The sequence below is a fragment of the Schistocerca nitens genome, chromosome 7 (assembly GCF_023898315.1).
Source record: "Schistocerca nitens isolate TAMUIC-IGC-003100 chromosome 7, iqSchNite1.1, whole genome shotgun sequence".
NCBI lineage: Eukaryota > Metazoa > Arthropoda > Insecta > Orthoptera > Acrididae > Schistocerca > Schistocerca nitens.
This window is the reverse complement of record NC_064620.1, coordinates 266,640,336-266,660,023: the sequence shown is the minus strand read 5'-3', so window position 1 is coordinate 266,660,023 and position 19,688 is coordinate 266,640,336. Positions and strand designations below refer to the sequence as shown.

The 19,688-nt window shown below is 38.4% G+C and overlaps 1 protein-coding gene across 1 annotated transcript in view; it reads right to left on the bottom strand.

Annotated features, from left to right (window-relative positions):
* Positions 1–19,688, bottom strand: part of LOC126194801 (protein CASC3-like) — a 115,533-nt gene that overhangs the window by 45,855 nt on the left and 49,990 nt on the right. The window contains exons 3-6 of the mRNA XM_049933111.1: positions 16,459–16,577; positions 7,263–7,481; positions 6,191–6,460; positions 5,000–5,471 (exon numbers count right to left, since the gene is read on the bottom strand). Coding sequence (XP_049789068.1) covers positions 5,000–5,471; positions 6,191–6,460; positions 7,263–7,481; positions 16,459–16,577 — 1,080 coding nt within the window. The remainder of the gene's footprint in view (positions 1–4,999; positions 5,472–6,190; positions 6,461–7,262; positions 7,482–16,458; positions 16,578–19,688) is intronic.

The window sequence follows — 19,688 nt, the reverse complement described above, 5'->3', positions numbered from 1 at the left end:
CAACACAGAAAAGATGCTTGACAGCTCTTAGAAAGGACATGCTGTATCTAGATCCCTCAACATTTTAACTCGACAAACCATCCTACAATGTGCAGTGGAGGGTATTTTGGAAACTCACCCCCCTCCCAACCTTTCGTTCCTTTCAAGTATGATATATAGGAAGAATAACTCTCATTATGTTCTCTGATTTACCATTTATTTTGTGATATGTGTCTGTGAGGAAGTAATATGTTGCTGTATGGAATGTACACTTTCAGTTTATCTATTTGTGCTGTGCTCACATAGTGTCTACTTTGGAGTTTGATGATCATCTCCAGGACAGTCTCACACTTACCAAATGAACCCATGATAAAAAGCACCATTCTTGTAAGCATAGGCTTCCGCGGCCGTTGTCTTCTTCAATAAGATTCTTCAGGGTATCAGACCGCATCGTCATAATTTAAAATGCGCCAACGTTTCGGCCAGCGTTGCAGCTAGCCTTCATCAGGGCCTTACGTTAACTGCTAAATGAACACACTTGGTACCTTAAATAGCTGCACGAGAAAACCGTGTCGTTACTTGATTGGCTGTAAAAGGAGGAGGAGGAGGGGTGAAAGGTATGCTTTATTGGTGTTTCCTTTATTATCTGTCATTGGCTGAAATAGCTGTTTTCTATTGGTCTTTATATTAATCCACCCCATTGGAGGAGACGGACGAATAGCGAACAGGTGGTGGCTGTGACGTCACACTGTTTCCATGCTGTCCAGAAGCCGGCTGCGGCGTGCCATTGCTTTGTGGACTCGCGACCACTACTGTGGCTCTCCGCGTGTCTGCATGGGCCGCCACGGCTCTGCCGCCGCTCCGTAGCCCTGCTATTGCAGGCAGCCAAGACCTCGGAAGCTTGTACCCGTCCTCTCTATTCATGTTGGCGGGTCTTTTGGCTATTTCTATCGCCTCTCTAATAGAAATAGCCAAAAGACCCGCCAACATGAATAGAGAGGACGGGTACAAGCTTCCGAGGTCTTGGCTGCCTGCAATAGCAGGGCTACGGAGCGGCGGCAGAGCCGTGGCGGCCCATGCAGACACGCGGAGAGCCACAGTAGTGGTCGCGAGTCCACAAAGCAATGGCACGCCGCAGCCGGCTTCTGGACAGCATGGAAACAGTGTGACGTCACAGCCACCACCTGTTCGCTATTCGTCCGTCTCCTCCAATGGGGTGGATTAATATAAAGACCAATAGAAAACAGCTATTTCAGCCAATGACAGATAATAAAGGAAACACCAATAAAGCATACCTTTCACCCCTCCTCCTCCTCCTTTTACAGCCAATCAAGTAACGACACGGTTTTCTCGTGCAGCTATTTAAGGTACCAAGTGTGTTCATTTAGCAGTTAACGTAAGGCCCTGATGAAGGCTAGCTGCAACGCTGGCCGAAACGTTGGCGCATTTTAAATTATGACGATGCGGTCTGATACCCTGAAGAATCTTATTGAAGGAGCACCATTCTTCTTTATATCCTTCCTACCTCTTCAATTAACCTCCCAGACTTATGAGCAATACTCAAGAATCAGTTGAACAAGTGTTTTGTGAATAATTTCTTTTGTAAATGAATTACATTGTCTTTGGATTCTTCCAATGTATCTCAGCCTGGCATCTGCTTTCCTTGCAACATGAAAAAAGTCATGGTCAGTTTAGGATCTTCTTGGTGATCTTTAGATTGTGCACAGTATTCTAGGTTCTAAGCACACCCAATACAGTACAGTTCTTTAATTACGTTTACAGCTTTCTTGCAAGATGGTATATTAAATTGTTTATATCAACAACCCAAAATTATTATTGGCGAGGTCAAATATTGTTCCCTGTGGCAGTCCAGAATGTGCTGTTCTTGGTCAACTGCTTTTATTTTTGAATCTGATTAATAAAATTCTTTCTAACATAAAATTACAAATTCCTCTTGCAAAGTTTGTTGGTATGTCTGGCCTATCCAATTTTTGTGATGATACAGGTATATTAATATGCACATTGTCACATAATTTATGAAAATTCAAATTGCAAGTGTTAACGTTTGTATTTATTCAAAGGCTTTGGGTATATATGTGTACAAAATAGATAGTTACATTATCCATACCACTTTTCCTTTCCTGGAACAGAAACACACAATATCTATATACATTATAAATTAAGGTCCCCCGGCACGTGTCTGCTAATCTCAGGAACTACTATGAGGATTCTGATACAGTTTTCATTAATACATAAACTGATTCACAGGGAAGTTTTGAATATTTAATTCATAATTATAGAAATATGTATATTGTTATCTGCTCCATATTTTTACAGCATTTATAGTGACGTCTCAGGGCAATGGTGAGAGCTATGAGTTGGTCAGCTACAGATAATGCAGTGCCTGACCATACTACATATCTGTATCTATACATATTATAAAATGAAACCCCCCCCCCCCCCCCATTATGTTTTCCTGTCTGTACGTGAAGGCTAATCTCGGGTACTATTGTAGGTATTTTGATAAAGTTTTCACTAATATACAGATTGATTCACAGGGAAGATTTGTGTGTGTAACTTCTTGCCACTATGCCAGACAAGTCATCTGGCCATAACTACTTCATATTACCCACATGAAGGCACAGAGGGTCACTAGCAGATAATAATTAATACATGGTGAAAACAAATTACTGAATAAAGTATAGTATTCACACACACACACACACGTCCAACAAAACTTATAGTTCTTATTGCAGCCTGGACTTTTCCATTGATATACATTATGAAAAATATATGGATATCACTACAGATAGACATTACATGGAAATAATCTCATCTATCATGTGGAGTACAAGAACATTAACTGCAGTCACAGCAAGTTGGAACGAAGGAAAATTTGGAGTTTAATATCTCATCGACAACAAGGTCATTTAGAGACTGTGCATGAAACTTGGTTGAGGAAAGGATGAGAAAGGAAATCAGTTGTGCCCTTTACAAAGGAACCATCCCGGCATTTTCCTGGAGCAATTTGTGGAAAACCAAAATCAGGATGATTGGACAGGCATCTGAACCATTGTTCTCCAAATGCGAGCCCAGTGTGCTAACCACTGCGCTACCTTGCACGGTGATAGATAGAATGAGAGTGTTAATGAGTCATTCCTGTGTAACTCAGAGATTTTGAATGTTCTTGTCCTCCTGGTCAAGCTGATAAAAGACATCCAGTTCATTCATACATAAACTAACTATCCAAATGGCGAAGTGAAAGTGAATATTTCTTTTTGACCTTACAGAGCATTAAGCGCAGAAGAGACACTCGAAAGATATCTTGCTTAACTATCATTACTAAGAAATATCACAGTGAACTAATACTGCATCAAGTTGCAGAGAAATTACATTTCTGTAATGGCCCAGCAGATGAGTGAAAGCTACACTTTGCACCTTACAAGACCCAGGCATATCATATCTACATGTTAGATGGTTTAAATGAATAATGGGCTGTCATAAGGACAGTCTAGCCTTTTGCTGTTTATCACTGAACTCTATTTTAGAAACATATATTACATGTCACCATGACAATGTGTGGCATGCTATGGCAGTAACATATCTGATGGCATCATTAGATTGAAAGAAAGAAAGAGAGAGAGAGAGAGAGAGAGAGAGAGAGAATCAATTGTAAACCATACTGATTATGATAAATTTGTGTAACAATCACAATATGGATCCTCGCAGCGAGACTAACTACAAACTTTCTGGATAACAAACTCAATAATTTTACATGTATACGGAACAAAGAAATAAAGATTATCTATGGGCCCAGACAACCGCATTATGTACATATATATTGAAAAGTCTCAAATACTTTTTACACTCTGTGAATATTAATAGCCCACTCTTATTTAAAAATCAAAAATGATTTTAAAAAGTCTCTCCAGCAGAAAGTAAGAATGCTACGCACCAGAAGCTAGTGGATCTCTCTGCCTCAAAACACATTCTTGCTTGTATCTCAGCATCTATTCATCACAACACAAGATGGTGACAAGAAATTTTCTTCACAGAAAAAAATAGTAGTCTCTCACTGATGAGTCACTTCATAGCACAGATGACCTTTGAACAGAAATAATTTGTGTGCCTATGCACTCTGAGTGAAGTAGTGGATGGGAAAGAGGATATACTGTTATGGATAGTAAAGCTATCCGCAACCTGAAGCTTGGTTTGTACAACAGAGTGCTTTACTAGGCAATGTCCTAATAGAGGTGGTATGTCCTCGCCTTTCTTCAACATATGAAATTGTGCACCCAGTCAGTTGTAAGGGGAAGTACAGTTAATTTAACATTGAGTCAGAGTCATTTAGCAATTTGTCACTTTTTACATTACCAAAATCATTGCAGGTGAAAGAAATGATTTTAAAAAATGTAGGACCAACCAAAGATTGAACCCTAAACCTGGATTAACTCCTTAACTGCTCTGGATGTGTTAACGCGCGCGCCTTTGTACCTGTCCCTCTGTGCTCTGAACATGTTTACGCGCGCCACCAGTCCTTCTACCTGGTACTCTGAACGTGTCTGTTCAGAGCACACAGGGACAGGTGCAAAGGCATGCGCGTTAACACGTCCGGAGCAGTTAAAGGGTTAACAGTCTCAGATTTAGCCACTCAGACATGACACAGGCATATTTTAATACTGAAATGTGTGTAGCTTTATCAGATATACAGAATATGATATTTACTTATTAATGCTCATTCAAGTTTATTTCTGCTTCATATTTTAGAATAAATTATTCACTATGAACAACAAACTGACCATGCACTATATTCAGTGCATTAAATTCACCACTTTTAACTTTACTTGTCAGAGGTTACTGTCTTACCATTAATAAAGATGGAGGGTGAAATACTTACAAACACAGGATAGAAAACAATTTTTGTGGTGGATGAGGCAATTAACTACTGTGTGGAACATACAGAATAGTATGTAATCTCCAGAGCTTGCATTTCTACATCAAACTTAGAATTTATGCTCACCTGATAACCAGCACCTCCACTTTCACTGCTGCTGCCTTCATCATGAGATGATACTCTTGTTTCAGATACGCTTCGTGCATCACTATTGGAATGATGATGCACTGCCGCTCCCCTGCCACCATGACCAGCTTTTGAGGTTCCACGACCACGAGATCGCCGCCCACTTTCTCCCCCTATTGTCACACTACTATCATTTGTTTCACAGATCGCACGTCCCCTACCCCGATTTGCCCCAGTACCTTTCCACTTATTACTGTTTTCTTCCTTTTTATCATCTTCAACAATAATTTGGCTTTTATTTGTTGTACATAGTTGGTGTGAATTTTTCCAGGTAGGGGGTTGAGACTTCTGAATCATTTCATCCTTTCTGTTTTCTACATTATTCTGATTAGTGTCCTTCTTCCATACATTGCAGTTTGTAATAGTGATGGTACCACCATCTTTTCCTGAGGTCGTTTGTCTTTCTTCGTTCCTATGAACAAATCAAAATTTGTCTTTTTACCATAATTATAGTTTTTTTTTCTGTGTGCAGACTGAGTATTTAATGAGTTTCAGTTTGGTAACTGTACAGTCTTCAGATGTATATAGAACTACAGGGAAAAGCTCATTTTACCCTGGAGAAATTTTAAGGTTGTAAGAACAGGAATGAGGGGGAAATTTAGTACAATTACAACATTGTACTACAGTTGCAATATAAAATATGGCAACTCTGTTTCTACCATTCTGTGGGAATAAATGAATACGTTCGGTAGCAACAAAGGCTCTAGTGATTATTTAGTTGAAAAATTTATCAGATGTTATTGTCAAGAAGAAAAGAGTTACTGAAGTGCTAAATTAGTTATTTTTACATTAATCATTTTCTGAAATTGGGGAAATACACACCTGCAGCAGAAGCAATACCTACCAATATTCCATTCTTTACATTCATTGCCTTGACAGCTCTACAATATACAACACATTTCCATTGTTTTTTGTGAAATTTAAAGAAATCAATAGTTCATTAAATTGACAGTGCTTCATATTCATTACCCACGAAAGTGTGAATTCATAACTGACCTGCATGAAAATTGTTAGTATGCAGCAACTGCACACAAAACTATATTATTTATAAAACACTCAAAGCAAACTCTTGAACAGCCACAAAAAATATGATGCAACATGCCTGTCAAGTATTATACCAAGTAGTCTTACCTGTTTTGAGCTCCCTTTTTATCCAGTGTTGGTGAAGGAATACCCTTAACACGCTGGTCAACAACCCTCTCCTCCCCCTCTGACTGAGATGAGATTTGTTGCTGTTGCTGTTGGTTTTGTTGCAAAGGAGGGAATTCCTCAGTATTACGACGCCCTCCTCTTCCCACCACACCTCCTCCACGACGTCCTCCACGTAAACCAAGAGCAGCTGCTGTTTTAGTATAAGCATCTTCATCCTCCCAAGTGCGTGTGTATTTATTTGGACCTCGGCTATAAAGAAAGTAATAATGAGACATTTTACTTTGTGTATTTGGTCTGTGTTATGACTATACTTAATTTACATATAAATGTTGTGAATCCAAGAAGTTTACATCTAACAGATTACACAAAATATTTTCCAAATTTCATACAGTAACATATATTTGAACAAACAACATCACTTCATAGGCTTACTGTCATGGGAGACAGCACCAAAGGCTATAACCTCTCAGACAGTAGATTCAAACTGCAGAAATCTTTGAGGCTTGCCTTCCAAACTGAGTCCTGCAACCATGATCCAAATTGACTTCTGCAACTGTGATACTGTTTTTTTCAGGGGAGAAAGGGGGGAGGGCGGGGGGAGAGAGGGGGAGGGAGAGATAGGGGGGAGGGAGAGAGAGGGGAGGAAGAGATAGGTGGGAGAGAGTGTTTCTCATGGTGTATATATCTCCCTTATCAGTATGTTATTACCACTGATTGCAAAATTCATACAAGAATATGTACATAAGATGGAAAGCTGTGTCAGGACTCTCAGTCAAGTGTCATTGCAAAGGATTTAAAACTGAAATATTTGTGAATAAGAATTATATATTTATTCACATTCTTCAAATTTAATTTCATTAGTCCACAATGTGTACTACCTTACTATCATTGGTTATGAATGCAGTTTTCCTTGTTTCATAATTCTGAATACTAGTTATGCATAACTTTCTCAGTTGTGCATAACTCTCTCTGTTAAGTGGTTTCAATGAACATTTACAGAACTGTGCAGATTACATGTTACATTTCAATAAAGACATGTGTTAATGCTTACCCATAACGCCTTCTCCTACGAGCACGTGGTGGGGCTTCTTCATTACGAATGTCATAGCCATAAATTGCTACCAGTTCTTCTCTGGACTTTGGTGTCTGTTCATCTTCATTGTATCTATCATGACTCCAGCGATTCTCATTTTCCTTCCACACTTTCTTCTTATCAGTTGCCTGAATTTCCTTCCCTCGTTCACTTTCTTTATCAGCTGCTTCTTCATCACTATGAGAATTTTAATTTTATCATTTACATTTACTGTTTAGATTACTGTAAATGTATTTTTACGTATTGTTTGGAGTCTCGTTGATAACCTGAGAGATACTAAAAATATTCATAATTCATATGTAAACTAATGTTTATGAAATTTGCACGACATTTTAAAATATCCACATAATCTCTACATGAACTTCAATTCTTTACATAAACTTAAGTTATTTTCACCATCCTTCCTTTTCTGGCCTGTAACAATCCCACAAGAAAACATTCACCATAGACTAATAAAAATTATACATCCAGCACACTCCGTGCAGTTAAGGAGCAAACACACCAATGAAACTGATGTCCACTGAAAATAGTCATTACTAGACCACGGATTTTTAGGTCGTAAAAAAGTGTGTTTTAGGCATCTAAAATAGGCTCCTTCAGTAGTTCATTTAGGCTATATAAAACCTAAAATAGGCTCTAATAAAAATGATGCAGAGAAAATAAAAATTAATTAAAATACACAGTGTTGACAGTATGAACATCTTATTAGTCATTAAAACAAGGAGAATGAATATTTACACAGTTACAGAGCACAGAAATCTACAACATTAATGTTGAATATAACTACAAATATTTTTGAGTTCCTACAAGATAAAGATTTCCGTAAAAAAGATGTGGCAATGGTTTAATTAATACATTCATAGTTTCACATATTCTGACCATAGTTGGCTTCACAATAAATAACCAAAATCTTTTCTAGGTTTTCTAGTGAAAAACTGTGGCACTTGTCAGTCAGAATCAATTTATACGCTGAAAAAGAACGTTCTACATCAACAGACAGGGGCGTACTTCATTTTCGGCACATGTTGGACAGGAATGCTGCAGTCAGGAGTGTTGGATTTTTCATGAAGTATGTCGGCAGCTGCACACAACTCTTTCAGGCCAGTGTTCTGCAAAACCGTTTGCATTTTTGCCCGTACTTTTTCCCCTACTTCACCTGGCGCTTCATTAATTTTCATTTTGACTTCTTCAAGCAAAGAAATATTGTCGTAGATAGGTCTTCCTGAGCCTTCTAATTGTGAAATTATTCTTGCCACAAATGTGTAGTGGGCCCTAATGTAAAATAAGTCCCGTTTTAAAGAAGAATCTTTGAGTAACTCCATTGCTGCAGTTACGGTTGCAGCATCCTCCGGTATATTTTCAACCACCTTCTGGACAGCTGAGAGATGCATACTATAGCATTCTGCTGCTATCAGCCACGTGCCCCAGCGGGTGACAACAGGCTCTGGCGGCAGTGGGACATCTGGAAGCTGTTCTTTGAATGCCTGTATTCTTGATGGTGCCTTAACAAAAATTTTCTTCTCCATAGATATTACTTTAGGAAATTGTAGCCTTACTTGCTCTGCTATGCGGTTGATCCCATGCACTACAAAAGTTGCGTGCAGCATCAATGGGTAGAATACTTTTAATAGTTGAAACGCTACTATCATATATGCAGCAGCATCAGTGACGGCCAGAAGCACCTTATTCTCATCCACTCCGTTTGGGTATAGCACCTTAAGCCCATTGTTCACAAACTGTGCTATTGTTTGTTGGTTAGTTTTTGCAAGCTGTTTTGAGTTAATCAAATGAGCCCTGGATGGAGCATCTGGATCTAGCTAGCCAATAATCAGGTTTGCAATGTAACGGCCAGGACTGTCAGTAGTTTCATCCACAGAAATTTATATACAAGATTCTCCAACATCTTCTCGGATTCTGTGGAATTCAGCATTGTAAGCTGAATCCACATAATTCTTATGTAAAGTTGACTCTGCAGGAATAGACTGATGGCAGTACTTCTCAAGAAAACCTCTGAAAATAGGGTTTTCTAGTTTCCGAAAAGAGATGTTTGCTGCCACAAGTGCATGACACAAATCACTGCAGAACTTTTGTTTTTTGCGGAGGATTCACCAGATTTATTGGTTAAAAGAGTTTGCTTCAATTTTGACTTTCGTTCAACATTAGCTTTATGTATGTGATTCCATCTGCATGCTGAGTTAAGTGAGATTTCTTAACACTTGGAACCTAATACGAGAGAAAAGGGAAATGCAGTTTAGAATCGCATATAAAGAGTATTTCGTATTACTAAAGGATAGCGATAAAAAAAGAGTCCTAAGTGACAGGAAAATAAGTAGTCTAAGAAAAACATCAACTAACCTCCTTGTTGCATGCTTGGCAGAAAATAATTTTCCCATCTGTTGTACAATGCGGAAAATCTTGCAGCTACTACCTTATATGAGTAGACTTTGAACTAGCTGTTTTCGGCATGGCGTAGTATTCACACACAGAAACTAGAATTTATTTTGCACTTAGAACGCCAGTAACACTTAACACATCGGTCGCTACACAATGTACCGATTTGTTTTCGCTGGGAAAAAGTGAATGATGACCTATTGTTTTTTTTTTTTTTTTTTTTTTTTTTTTTTTTTTTTTTTTTTTTTTTTTTTTTTTACTGTGGTGCGTGGGAGCGGTAGGGGAAGTACCGTACTCGTTGCTGGACATATGGCACCCGACAGATGGCCGCCCCTTCTGAACAAGCGAATGGAATCTACCGATGCTTCAGATGAAAACATCTCACTACTGGCAAATTATTTTTCGATCCAGAAAATTCACGTATAATACCTTTCACGAAACAGAGTACTTTGATACGACTGCCTGTAGACAGCAGCGAGAAAATGCGCGAAGGGCAGTAATTTAGCTATAGAGGGCGTCTACGATTAATGTTGTGATTTTTTAATCCGTGCTCAGCTTAAGGCCTATGAAACAGTTTCTTTGAGAAAATACACAGCTGGCCAGAATCCTACGAACGAAATATTTTCAGATATAACATTTAGTACTCCCACGTTCGATTCTAATGTGTAACTCAAATCTTTGACCGGTTCCCATTCGCTCACCGAAGTTAAGCACTGTCGCGCTCGGCGCGTACTTGGATGGATGACCATTCAACCGTGCCGAGTGCTGTTGGTAGTAAGGCAAGCAAAGGAATCGTGAACAGTCTCTAACTACCTTCGCCTTCGACGAGACGTAAAGCCCTAAGTTTACTTCCTTTTTCTAATCTTTGAAAACACAAGAACTCTATGTCAGATTAACGAAATAGGTACTTTTTAGGATGTTGATGCCGAAATAGGCAAAATTAGGAGTCAACGTCAAAATACGCAATTTTAGGTCCTATAGAACTAATGGTATTCAGTTTAGTTAGTCATGAAACGCATAAGTACCAACTTATATGCAAATTGGAGCTTAGGAAAAAAAATAGGTTTTAACCTAAATATCCGTGATCTATTTTTTACATACGAATAATAAAACGCCTATAAAGAGTATTTGGTGTTAACAGGAATAGCGATATAAAAAAATAAAAAAAGACCAATGTGTTAGGCAAATACGAAGTATGAGCGAATATCAACTAGCCACCTTGCTGCACGCTGGGCAGAAAATATTTTTTTCCATCTGTCGTATAGTGTGGAAAAACTTGGAGCCACTGTCTTATATGATGAAATAGGCACTTTTTAGGATATTAAAGCCAAAATAGGCAAAAATAGGCACTAATGTCGAAATAGGCTTTTTTAGGTCCTATAGAATTAACGCCATTAAGTGTAAATAGTCATGAAACGCATAAATACAAATTTTTATGCAAATAGGAACTCAGGAACAAAATAGGTTTTTACCTAAAATCCGCGGTCTAGTCATTACACATGAAATGGTGCAACCCAAACCAACACCTACACTCCATGCCCTTGCAGATATGCTGCCAGATCAGAGATAAAAACTTGGCACAATCTGTGAATGTAACAAGCTTCATGTCCCAAACTCACAACAGCATATCCAATTCAGAGCATCCTCGATAATATTTCGTGTTTCTGTCTGAGGGGCCACAGACCTGTGTAGGGAAAATGATGTTCTTCTGTTGCAATGTCGATCCTTTCTGCAGGAGGAAGCACAGAAACGGAGATTAAAGTTTTCCTGAGGTTACCATCGTAACGGCTATGACGACCCCATTATACCAACGTCATGGAGATCTGGTGTCATTTCACAAGATCCTATCAGGTTACACCAGAACTAGGACTACCCTATACAGATTGGGGCATCATTAATAGCCTTGAATATGACTGCAGTGCAGATCGTGTACCAGATTGTCCAAGAGGAGATAATCTGAAATATGGAGTGATGTCTCAAACTACAGCTGAAGCTGCTAACTTAGTATTAAATACATATATCGATCTACAAACGTGGAATGCTGTCAAAGGTATGACTGGTCGAAATGTTCCTTCTAGAATAACTGAGAATGTTCTGAAATATTATAGGATTGACCAAAGTGTCCACAATGTTCTTGAATATCCTATTATGTTTCATGAGGATAAATTCAGCTCAGAATGGTATATGCAGGCAATGGAATAGACATGTGTCAGTATATTTTTGAAAATCGATTAGAGTGTATTAAGGGAAAATAAAAGTGATAGTAAAATACATTTAAGTGCAAGTGAATTGTTTAAGGTAGTGAACAGTGTATTAAATACAGTAGAGCGTCGATTATCCGAAGTAATTGGGGGGCATGGGTGTTCGGAAAACTGGTTTGTTCGGATAATCGAACTGTACATGTTTATTTGCCAAAAAGAAGTACTGTACAGTAAATTTATTCATAAAAACAGGCATCTCTTTTAGTATTACAAAGTAACATACAAAGGCAATTTCAGTAGGAATATATAGTATGTGGCACAGTTTATTAAACAAAAATATATACATACACATTTTGCATGAACAATACACACAGTATACAAAATTAACGTTTAAAAAAATCCTTTATTTTGGTCTGTCTAAGCAAGCCTACACGCTTAAAAGCAGCTAAGTCACGTACTTTTTTCATTACAGATATCTGAAACTGGTCACTTTCATCTTGGGCTTCAAACCATCGCAAGGCAGTATCTAAACAAGTGGACGCCTCAGAAGCTGTTGGTATACTTTCATCTTCACTTTCTGGAGCACTGATTGATGAGATGCTGGCGGCGTCATCTTTATCAGTGACGACGTTTACAATCTCACTGTCCTGCATGATTTGGTGTCCTGGATCTGCATCATCAATATTCATCCATTCATGAACGTCTTCTTCATCACATTCGTGGAAATCTATTTCTTTTAGCATACCGAGAATTTCAGACATATCATTCTGTTCGTCATTTTCAATTGTACCTTGTGACTTTTCTTCTGTGTCCAAAATTTTATTCCAGGCTTTCTTCAAATTCTATTCCTTTACACTATTCCATGCTGCGCTGATCATGTAGGGCGCGTCTTTCAAGACAATATTCTTATGATTTCTTAAGAGACTTTCTTCTCCATCCTCTTTATCTTTCTAACAATAACTTATGCAACAATTATTTCCTGTAATATCGTTTGAAAGCCTCAATAACGCCTTGATCCATGGGCTGTAATAAGGAGGTTACGTTAGGTGGAAGAAATATTACCTTTATGAACTCGTCTTTTTCGTTTAAAATATCACATGATGGACGAGTTGCTGCATTGTCAAGGAGAAGTAGTGTTTTCTCCCTCTTCCCATTCTTTAGTTGATGAGCTTTTACAGAGGGTACGAAAACGTCCAGAAACCACTTCATAAAAATCATACTATCCATCCAGGCACTCTTTTCTGAGGTGTACACAACAGGCAAGGCTGACATATTAACGTGCTTGAAACAACGTGGTTTTTTACTTTTACCAATGATGAACATAGGCAGTCGGTGACTTGCAGAAGCATTAGCACAAGCCAAAGCTGTAATACGGTCCTTGCTTGTTTTAGGACCAGGTGCTGCTAATTCATGATGTGAAACAAAAGTTTTTCTCAGTAAAGCTTTCCAGTTAAGTCCAGTTTCGTCAGCATTGTAAACATTTTCGAGAGCATAATCTTCTTCCCTTAATACGTCCCTTGGTTTGACTTTGAAAGAATCAGCTGCTGAAGAATCAGCCGACAGTTTTTCTCCCTGTATTGTAAGCTCACGAATGCCATGTCTTGACTTGGAAGTGTTTTAACCAGCCCATGCTTGCTTTAAAGTTCGAAGGCCCTCCAAATTTTTCGTTGAACTGCATTGCCTTCTCACACAGAATGGGAACTGAGATAGGTTCTCCTTCCGATCTCTTTTGTGTAAACCACTTGTAAACAGCATCATCTAAATCTGTGTTAGTGGCGAGCTTCATAGTTTTACGGCTTGTTGATCCATCAGTAGAATCAAGCATAGCTATAAAATTTGCTATGCTCGTCTTTTGTTTTTTTTATATCCGTAATTGTCGACTTCCCCATCTTGTACTCATTGGATAAAGTGGTTGCAGATTCACCTTCTTCTAACCTTTTAATAATCTCGTACTTGTCCCTCATAGAAAGGACAACACGTTTACGTTTAAGCATTTTGTATCGTCAAGTTCACTTCTTCACGCAGCAGCACACAAGTGGTCGTAACAGAGAATAGAAGGTGACTGTTAGCACCGTGAGAAGCTCTTCTTAGGGGCGTGCAATCCTTCAAACTGCGTGGAGCAGCACGCCTCAACTCTAAGCTGGCGCACAGTTGTTGCTGTGAACAGCTTTGATACTGCTGCTACTTCTACTGCCAGTGCCAAGCCGACAGAAGTGTGCTGATTGTTGAAACACAGCGACTGGCGGCTTGGCCGGTCAGCAGCGCCTTGTGAAGGCCCCATTAGAAGCAATGTTCCACCAGCGGTGGCCCAGTGCGGCGACTACTGTGGGAAACTTGGTTTGGGAGTGAGGGGGATGATGGACGGTAGGGTGGGAGAGTAACAGGTGCGAGCGAGTACACAGTTCGGTTAAGCGGTTGTTCCGTTGACCGACGTGTGGATAATTGACGCTCTACTGTAATATTAAAAGGATGCGGAACTGTAAAAGAGGAGATCTTGCCAGTGGTGAAACAGAAACAACAGTGAAGATGTGAAACATATGAGGAGGGAGAAGCAAGTTTAGATTCACAACGGAAGAAAATTAATAGACTGACAGAAAATTTAATGGATGAACAACAAGATGACATTACAGATGATCAAATGGGACACTTAGCAAGCAGAAAGAGAAACTGCTGAAGAAACAAGAACACAAAAGGGAAAGCGCAAAGGAAAGTTAGAAACTACAGTTTGGCAGGTGAAGTATGCTGTTACAATCTTACTAAAGAGTATATCAAACACAGACATGCTGTCATTAGCAGTGCCAATAAATTCAGTAGGAAATTGTAATAAAGGTGTCTCATGAGTGAAAAAATTCAATTAGTACACTGCTGGAAGTGTCACAAACAGAATTATTTCATTACCCACATCAGTTGGTGCTCTTTCCATGAGCAGTGAAGAACATATATAAAAGACTGCACTTCTGATTAAAGGACAATCTACTATAGAATGAGGTTACTGCTGCCATTGCCAAACATATCTCATAAATATTTTCAAGAATATCTCATTAGCAATGAACAAACTGAAGTTGATCAATGTTGCTCAAACGTAAGTGGACTGAGACGGAAACCACTCCAAGAATTGCAGAGGATTTTACACATATACAATTGATTGGTCCACACATTCAAAACAGCACTGGATCAAATGGTATCCGATGGGTATAAAGTTGTGGTTCAGGCCTAGAAAAGACAATAAGCCAACCTTACTCCCAGGTGCAAGAATATTGTGGTCAACTATTAGTAACCAGGGGATTATACACCAATTTGAGCTAGTTACTTCAAAAAACAAAGCATTTCAGTGATTACTCATGAAACTGGGAAATACTTAAGGGAGATTCTTCGTTGTTATGTGAAAGTTAATTAACTTTCAATGTGTCATTTGTACATTATTTTATTAAAAAAATTGTTTACGTGACTTTAATCATGAAAGATTACATGTAGATTAACATTTCCAAACTCAACAAGTTTTGGAATTTTATAGATGTCAAAAGCCACTGGAGTGGAGGTTGTCTTTTTCAATTTTGAATTTTTTGCATCATCGATGTCCTTTATTTCTATTTCTTGTAGTTTGCTAAGGAGCTACACATACCCTATCATTTCTTTTGTTCAGAGTTTAAGCTCCTCAGTTGTTATGTTAAATTTAAGTCACCACAGCATGAATATTAGTCCACAGTTTTCTTATACACTTTTCATAAATTTCTGGCTTATTCTTCTGTTTTCATACATCGACACTTATGACATCTTATTATTTCCAGTAATACGATTAGAGACTTTTTACCTAATACTTGACACCCATGGCATCACATCACAAATTTTATTCAGATAATCTATAGAAGCAGCATTCCATACAACTTTTCTTTGACTGTAATTATCTATAAATTTAAGTGTGCTCCTTTGGTGTCAACAGACATTACTGCCTTAAAGCATATCCTCAACACACTACAGAATGGAACACGCATGGGCACCAGCTGCCTGTCATCCGCTAAAAAGGGCAAAGATTCCCACCAACGACGGGAAGCAATGTGCTTTACGCGTGGCCTACATTCCCAGGAAATAACGCATGCACAAATGCACATGTGTAGTTGCGTTGATGGAAATTTATGTGCATGTGCAAAAATGAATAGAAAAAGGCATCATGCAGATGCACCTTTATGATGCTCTTTCATATCTATTAATGCTTATAAGATGAGAAGATGGTTACCATTTCAATTTGAAACAAGTGAACCCACATATAGGTGCAAAAACAAATAGAATAGTAACTTCAAAGGAATTACAGAATGAGTTTCTGAAGAGTTCTTTAATGTTTCTGGATCTTCTTGTACGATTTAGAATGTTTTGAATATCTAAAAAGCTCCATAGTTTTCCTTAAATTTATTTAAGAGAGTGAAGTACCAACATTTTTTTTTTTAGATTTTTTAAAATGTTCATTTTTTGATGTTCTCAGGTGATGTGGAATGTTCTCAGAACACAAGTGTAAATATAGACCAATCAAAGCAGATCATTTGCAGCTAATAACTAATAAAACTTACACATCTTCTGCAACAGTTCTGTCATCGTGCTCATAGAATGTACCCTTTTTTGGTATGTATTGGGGATTTCTTCTGTCTTCATCATCATCCAGTTTCTTTTCCTTGGGTGGTACACTCTCCTGGAACAACAACAATGTGTCAACTGAATTTTAATAGTTTGTAAATGTGAAAATAATAAACTGAATTTCTTTGTTTTCATTCACAAGGCTAATTCTGCAAACAAACAGAGAAGCGTAATATTGCCTTTTAAACAGTAACTGGAAACAATCATTTACCACTGCAATAATCGAAATCCAAATAGTTACAAAGTGAAATGGCAGATGGCAATTTCAACTCTGTATGGTTTCTCCAGCTATTTTTCCCACTTTTCTACACATAACATGAATAGGTAACAGCTGACGGAAACAAGGGAAAGGAAACAATGGAAGACCAATGGCTAGGTCTGAGAGACGAAATAAAGAGGCCAGCAGAAAATCAAATAAACAAAAACACAAGGCCCCAAAGAAAACATTCGCTAACACAAATTAAATTTCAGAACTATTTGTTTCTCCCTCAGGGAGGAGACGGGGGCAGGCTGGGAAAGACAAGAAAGGTCATTCAGATCCCATGATGTGAAGGACCTACCTTTAGCAAGGACAAGGCTAGATGACAACAAAAGGGGAGGTGAAGAGAGTGTATGAAGCCAGAGACAGCACAGTGGTAAGTACTGTACTTCAGCCCAGTGATGGTGAGAGTGAGAAGTACAGCTAGAATAAAAAGAACAAAACAAACAGTGCAATTACAAATGAGGAGAAAGGGGGAAAAAAGAAACAGGCGAGGGAGGAGAAGGAAGATGCAAAAGTAAATGCAACAAATAAGATAGTTAACAACATGTAATAAATAAAAAAGTTATCATAATGAAAAAAGAGACAAGAGAGGGACGTCTTTACAGAAGTCAAGTACAGGACTGTGTCGGGATGCAAGGATGTGTTTATGTGAAACTCCCATATCCGTACTTCAGTGAAAGTAGTACTGGGTGAGAGGATCTCCAAACAGCCTGCGTGTTATAGGAGGCACTCAATTCCTTGAGTCATGCTATAGAGCTTGTTCAACAGCTGGGTATTGAGTGTACCCAAAGAGGACAATTCTTCAATGCTGACTCATTCGATCGGCCAGTAAAGTAGTGCAGAGGGGACAAGTTAGTTGATAAACTTCATGTGTACTTTTTCAAGCTGCTCTGTCTTTGATATTACAGGGTTCACCATTTGTGCAGCTGATGTATGTGGTTGTTTGTGGGTGCATGGGGCAGGTTTTATAGTGGGAAAGGTTGCGTAGGTATGAACCTTGGGGTTACAGATAAAAGTTTGACTAAGGTGTTACAAAGGTTAAGATGGTGACAACGGGTGATGTGGGAAGGATATCAGGGACAGAGCATCTCACTTCAAGGCTTGACTTCAGACAGTCACAGCCTTGGAAGAGTAGTGTATTGAGGCATTCAGGGCGTCAGTGGTACTGGGTGACAAGGATGGTGCTTTACAGTTTTTAGGAAGTGAGAGCTGTATTAGAGTGTGAGAAAAGGATAGTGTCCCGCAGATTTGTTTGTGCATAATATCTGTGCAGTAGTTGCAGGAAATGCTTGCTTCCCTACAGCCTGTGTGTCCGCAGCAAATGTAACTGCTGTACCACAAAACCCCTGAACACTTCACTAGTAAGACTTATCAGGTAGATCTTCTCCCGCTACTCTGGGGATGAGAATTTACCCTACAACACATTCTTGCATTCCAGAACCTTCCTGGACTTAACATCTATAAACACATCCATCTTGACTCCTTTTTTTATTTTGTCATTATAGTGTTCACATATTTTTAATTACTAAATCTTTATTACAGTCTTTACTGCTTTCATTTTTTTCCATCTCATTCTCCTCCTTTCCTTCTTCCTCATTTTTTACTTTTCACCTAGTTCTGAACTGCACAACTCATTTCTCTTCCTCTGAAGCTATCCTTATGGTGTACTCTTTTGGAGGAAAAATAAAAGAAAGCTTTGAAGAAAAGAGAAACAATAGTAAAAATATAAAGAGCTCAGATGAAAAACCAGCACTAAGCAAATAAAGAAAACTGGAAAGGTGGAAGGGCTACGTAAAGAAAAGAAACTAAGATAATATTATGAAAAAAGGAAGAAAGTCGCGAAGAAGAGATGGGAAATACACTGTGAGAATAATTTGACAGTGCACAGAAGGACCTAAGTTGAAACAAGCCCCTGGGAAAGAGGACATTCCTTCAGAATTATGGGACATTCAGCCATGACAAAACTATTCCCTCTGGTATGCAAGATACAAGAGCAAGACAAAACACTCCAGACTTTGAGAAGAAATTAATAATTCCAAATGCAAAGAAGGCAGGTGCAGTTAAGTGTTAATATTACCAACGGAAATGTTTTTGACACTCTTCTTATGTGTTTGAAACTGAGTTGGAACACACACACTTTATCTGTCACCTGAAGTACCGTGTGTTCATTTACCCTTCACGTAACTTGGTTGTCTTTAATTATCTTCTTTATGTGGAGGTCCTGCACAGCAGGATCGCCTTAGAATCGTGTGTAGCTCTGGAAAGACTTCAACTCTTCTCCTTTGCAGCTGTTATTGGTGAAAAGAGAAAGATATCTACTCTAATTAGAAATGCTGTCAACATTTCATTATTGACTGTTTTGCATTTTTTTCAATGGGTGTACAGGTCACAATTACTTCATAACTTGGAGCAGATACAATATAAATTAAATATAACATCTGCCTTGAAAGCTTGACAAGAGGTAAAGGTATCTCATTTTTTAGAGCTACAGAAGACTGGAAAGAGGCGTCAAGGTCAAACTCAGGGAAGAACAATTCAGGTTCCTGAGATGTGTGAACACTGTCACGAAGCAGGGTTGCCCACTGCTATCCTGTTTTGGTTTTACACTCCTTCAGTAACTTAGTTAAGCAATGAACTTTTATTTTTTTTTTTCATTTTCACTACTCAGATTCCGACTACAGATTCTGTGGCCTTCAGCCTCATAGTACAGAATTCAGAAATAGTTTAAATAAAATTCCCCTAGTAAAATCTATTATTTCAGTACATTCTAATGTCTATTCTAAAAGTAATGAGCTAATCAGTTTTATTGGAAATGCATACTATTAACAGTTATGGACAATGACGTATATTGTGCAATACATATTAAGTAAAATTCGAGTGAGCTAATAGATCGAATTCAGCTAT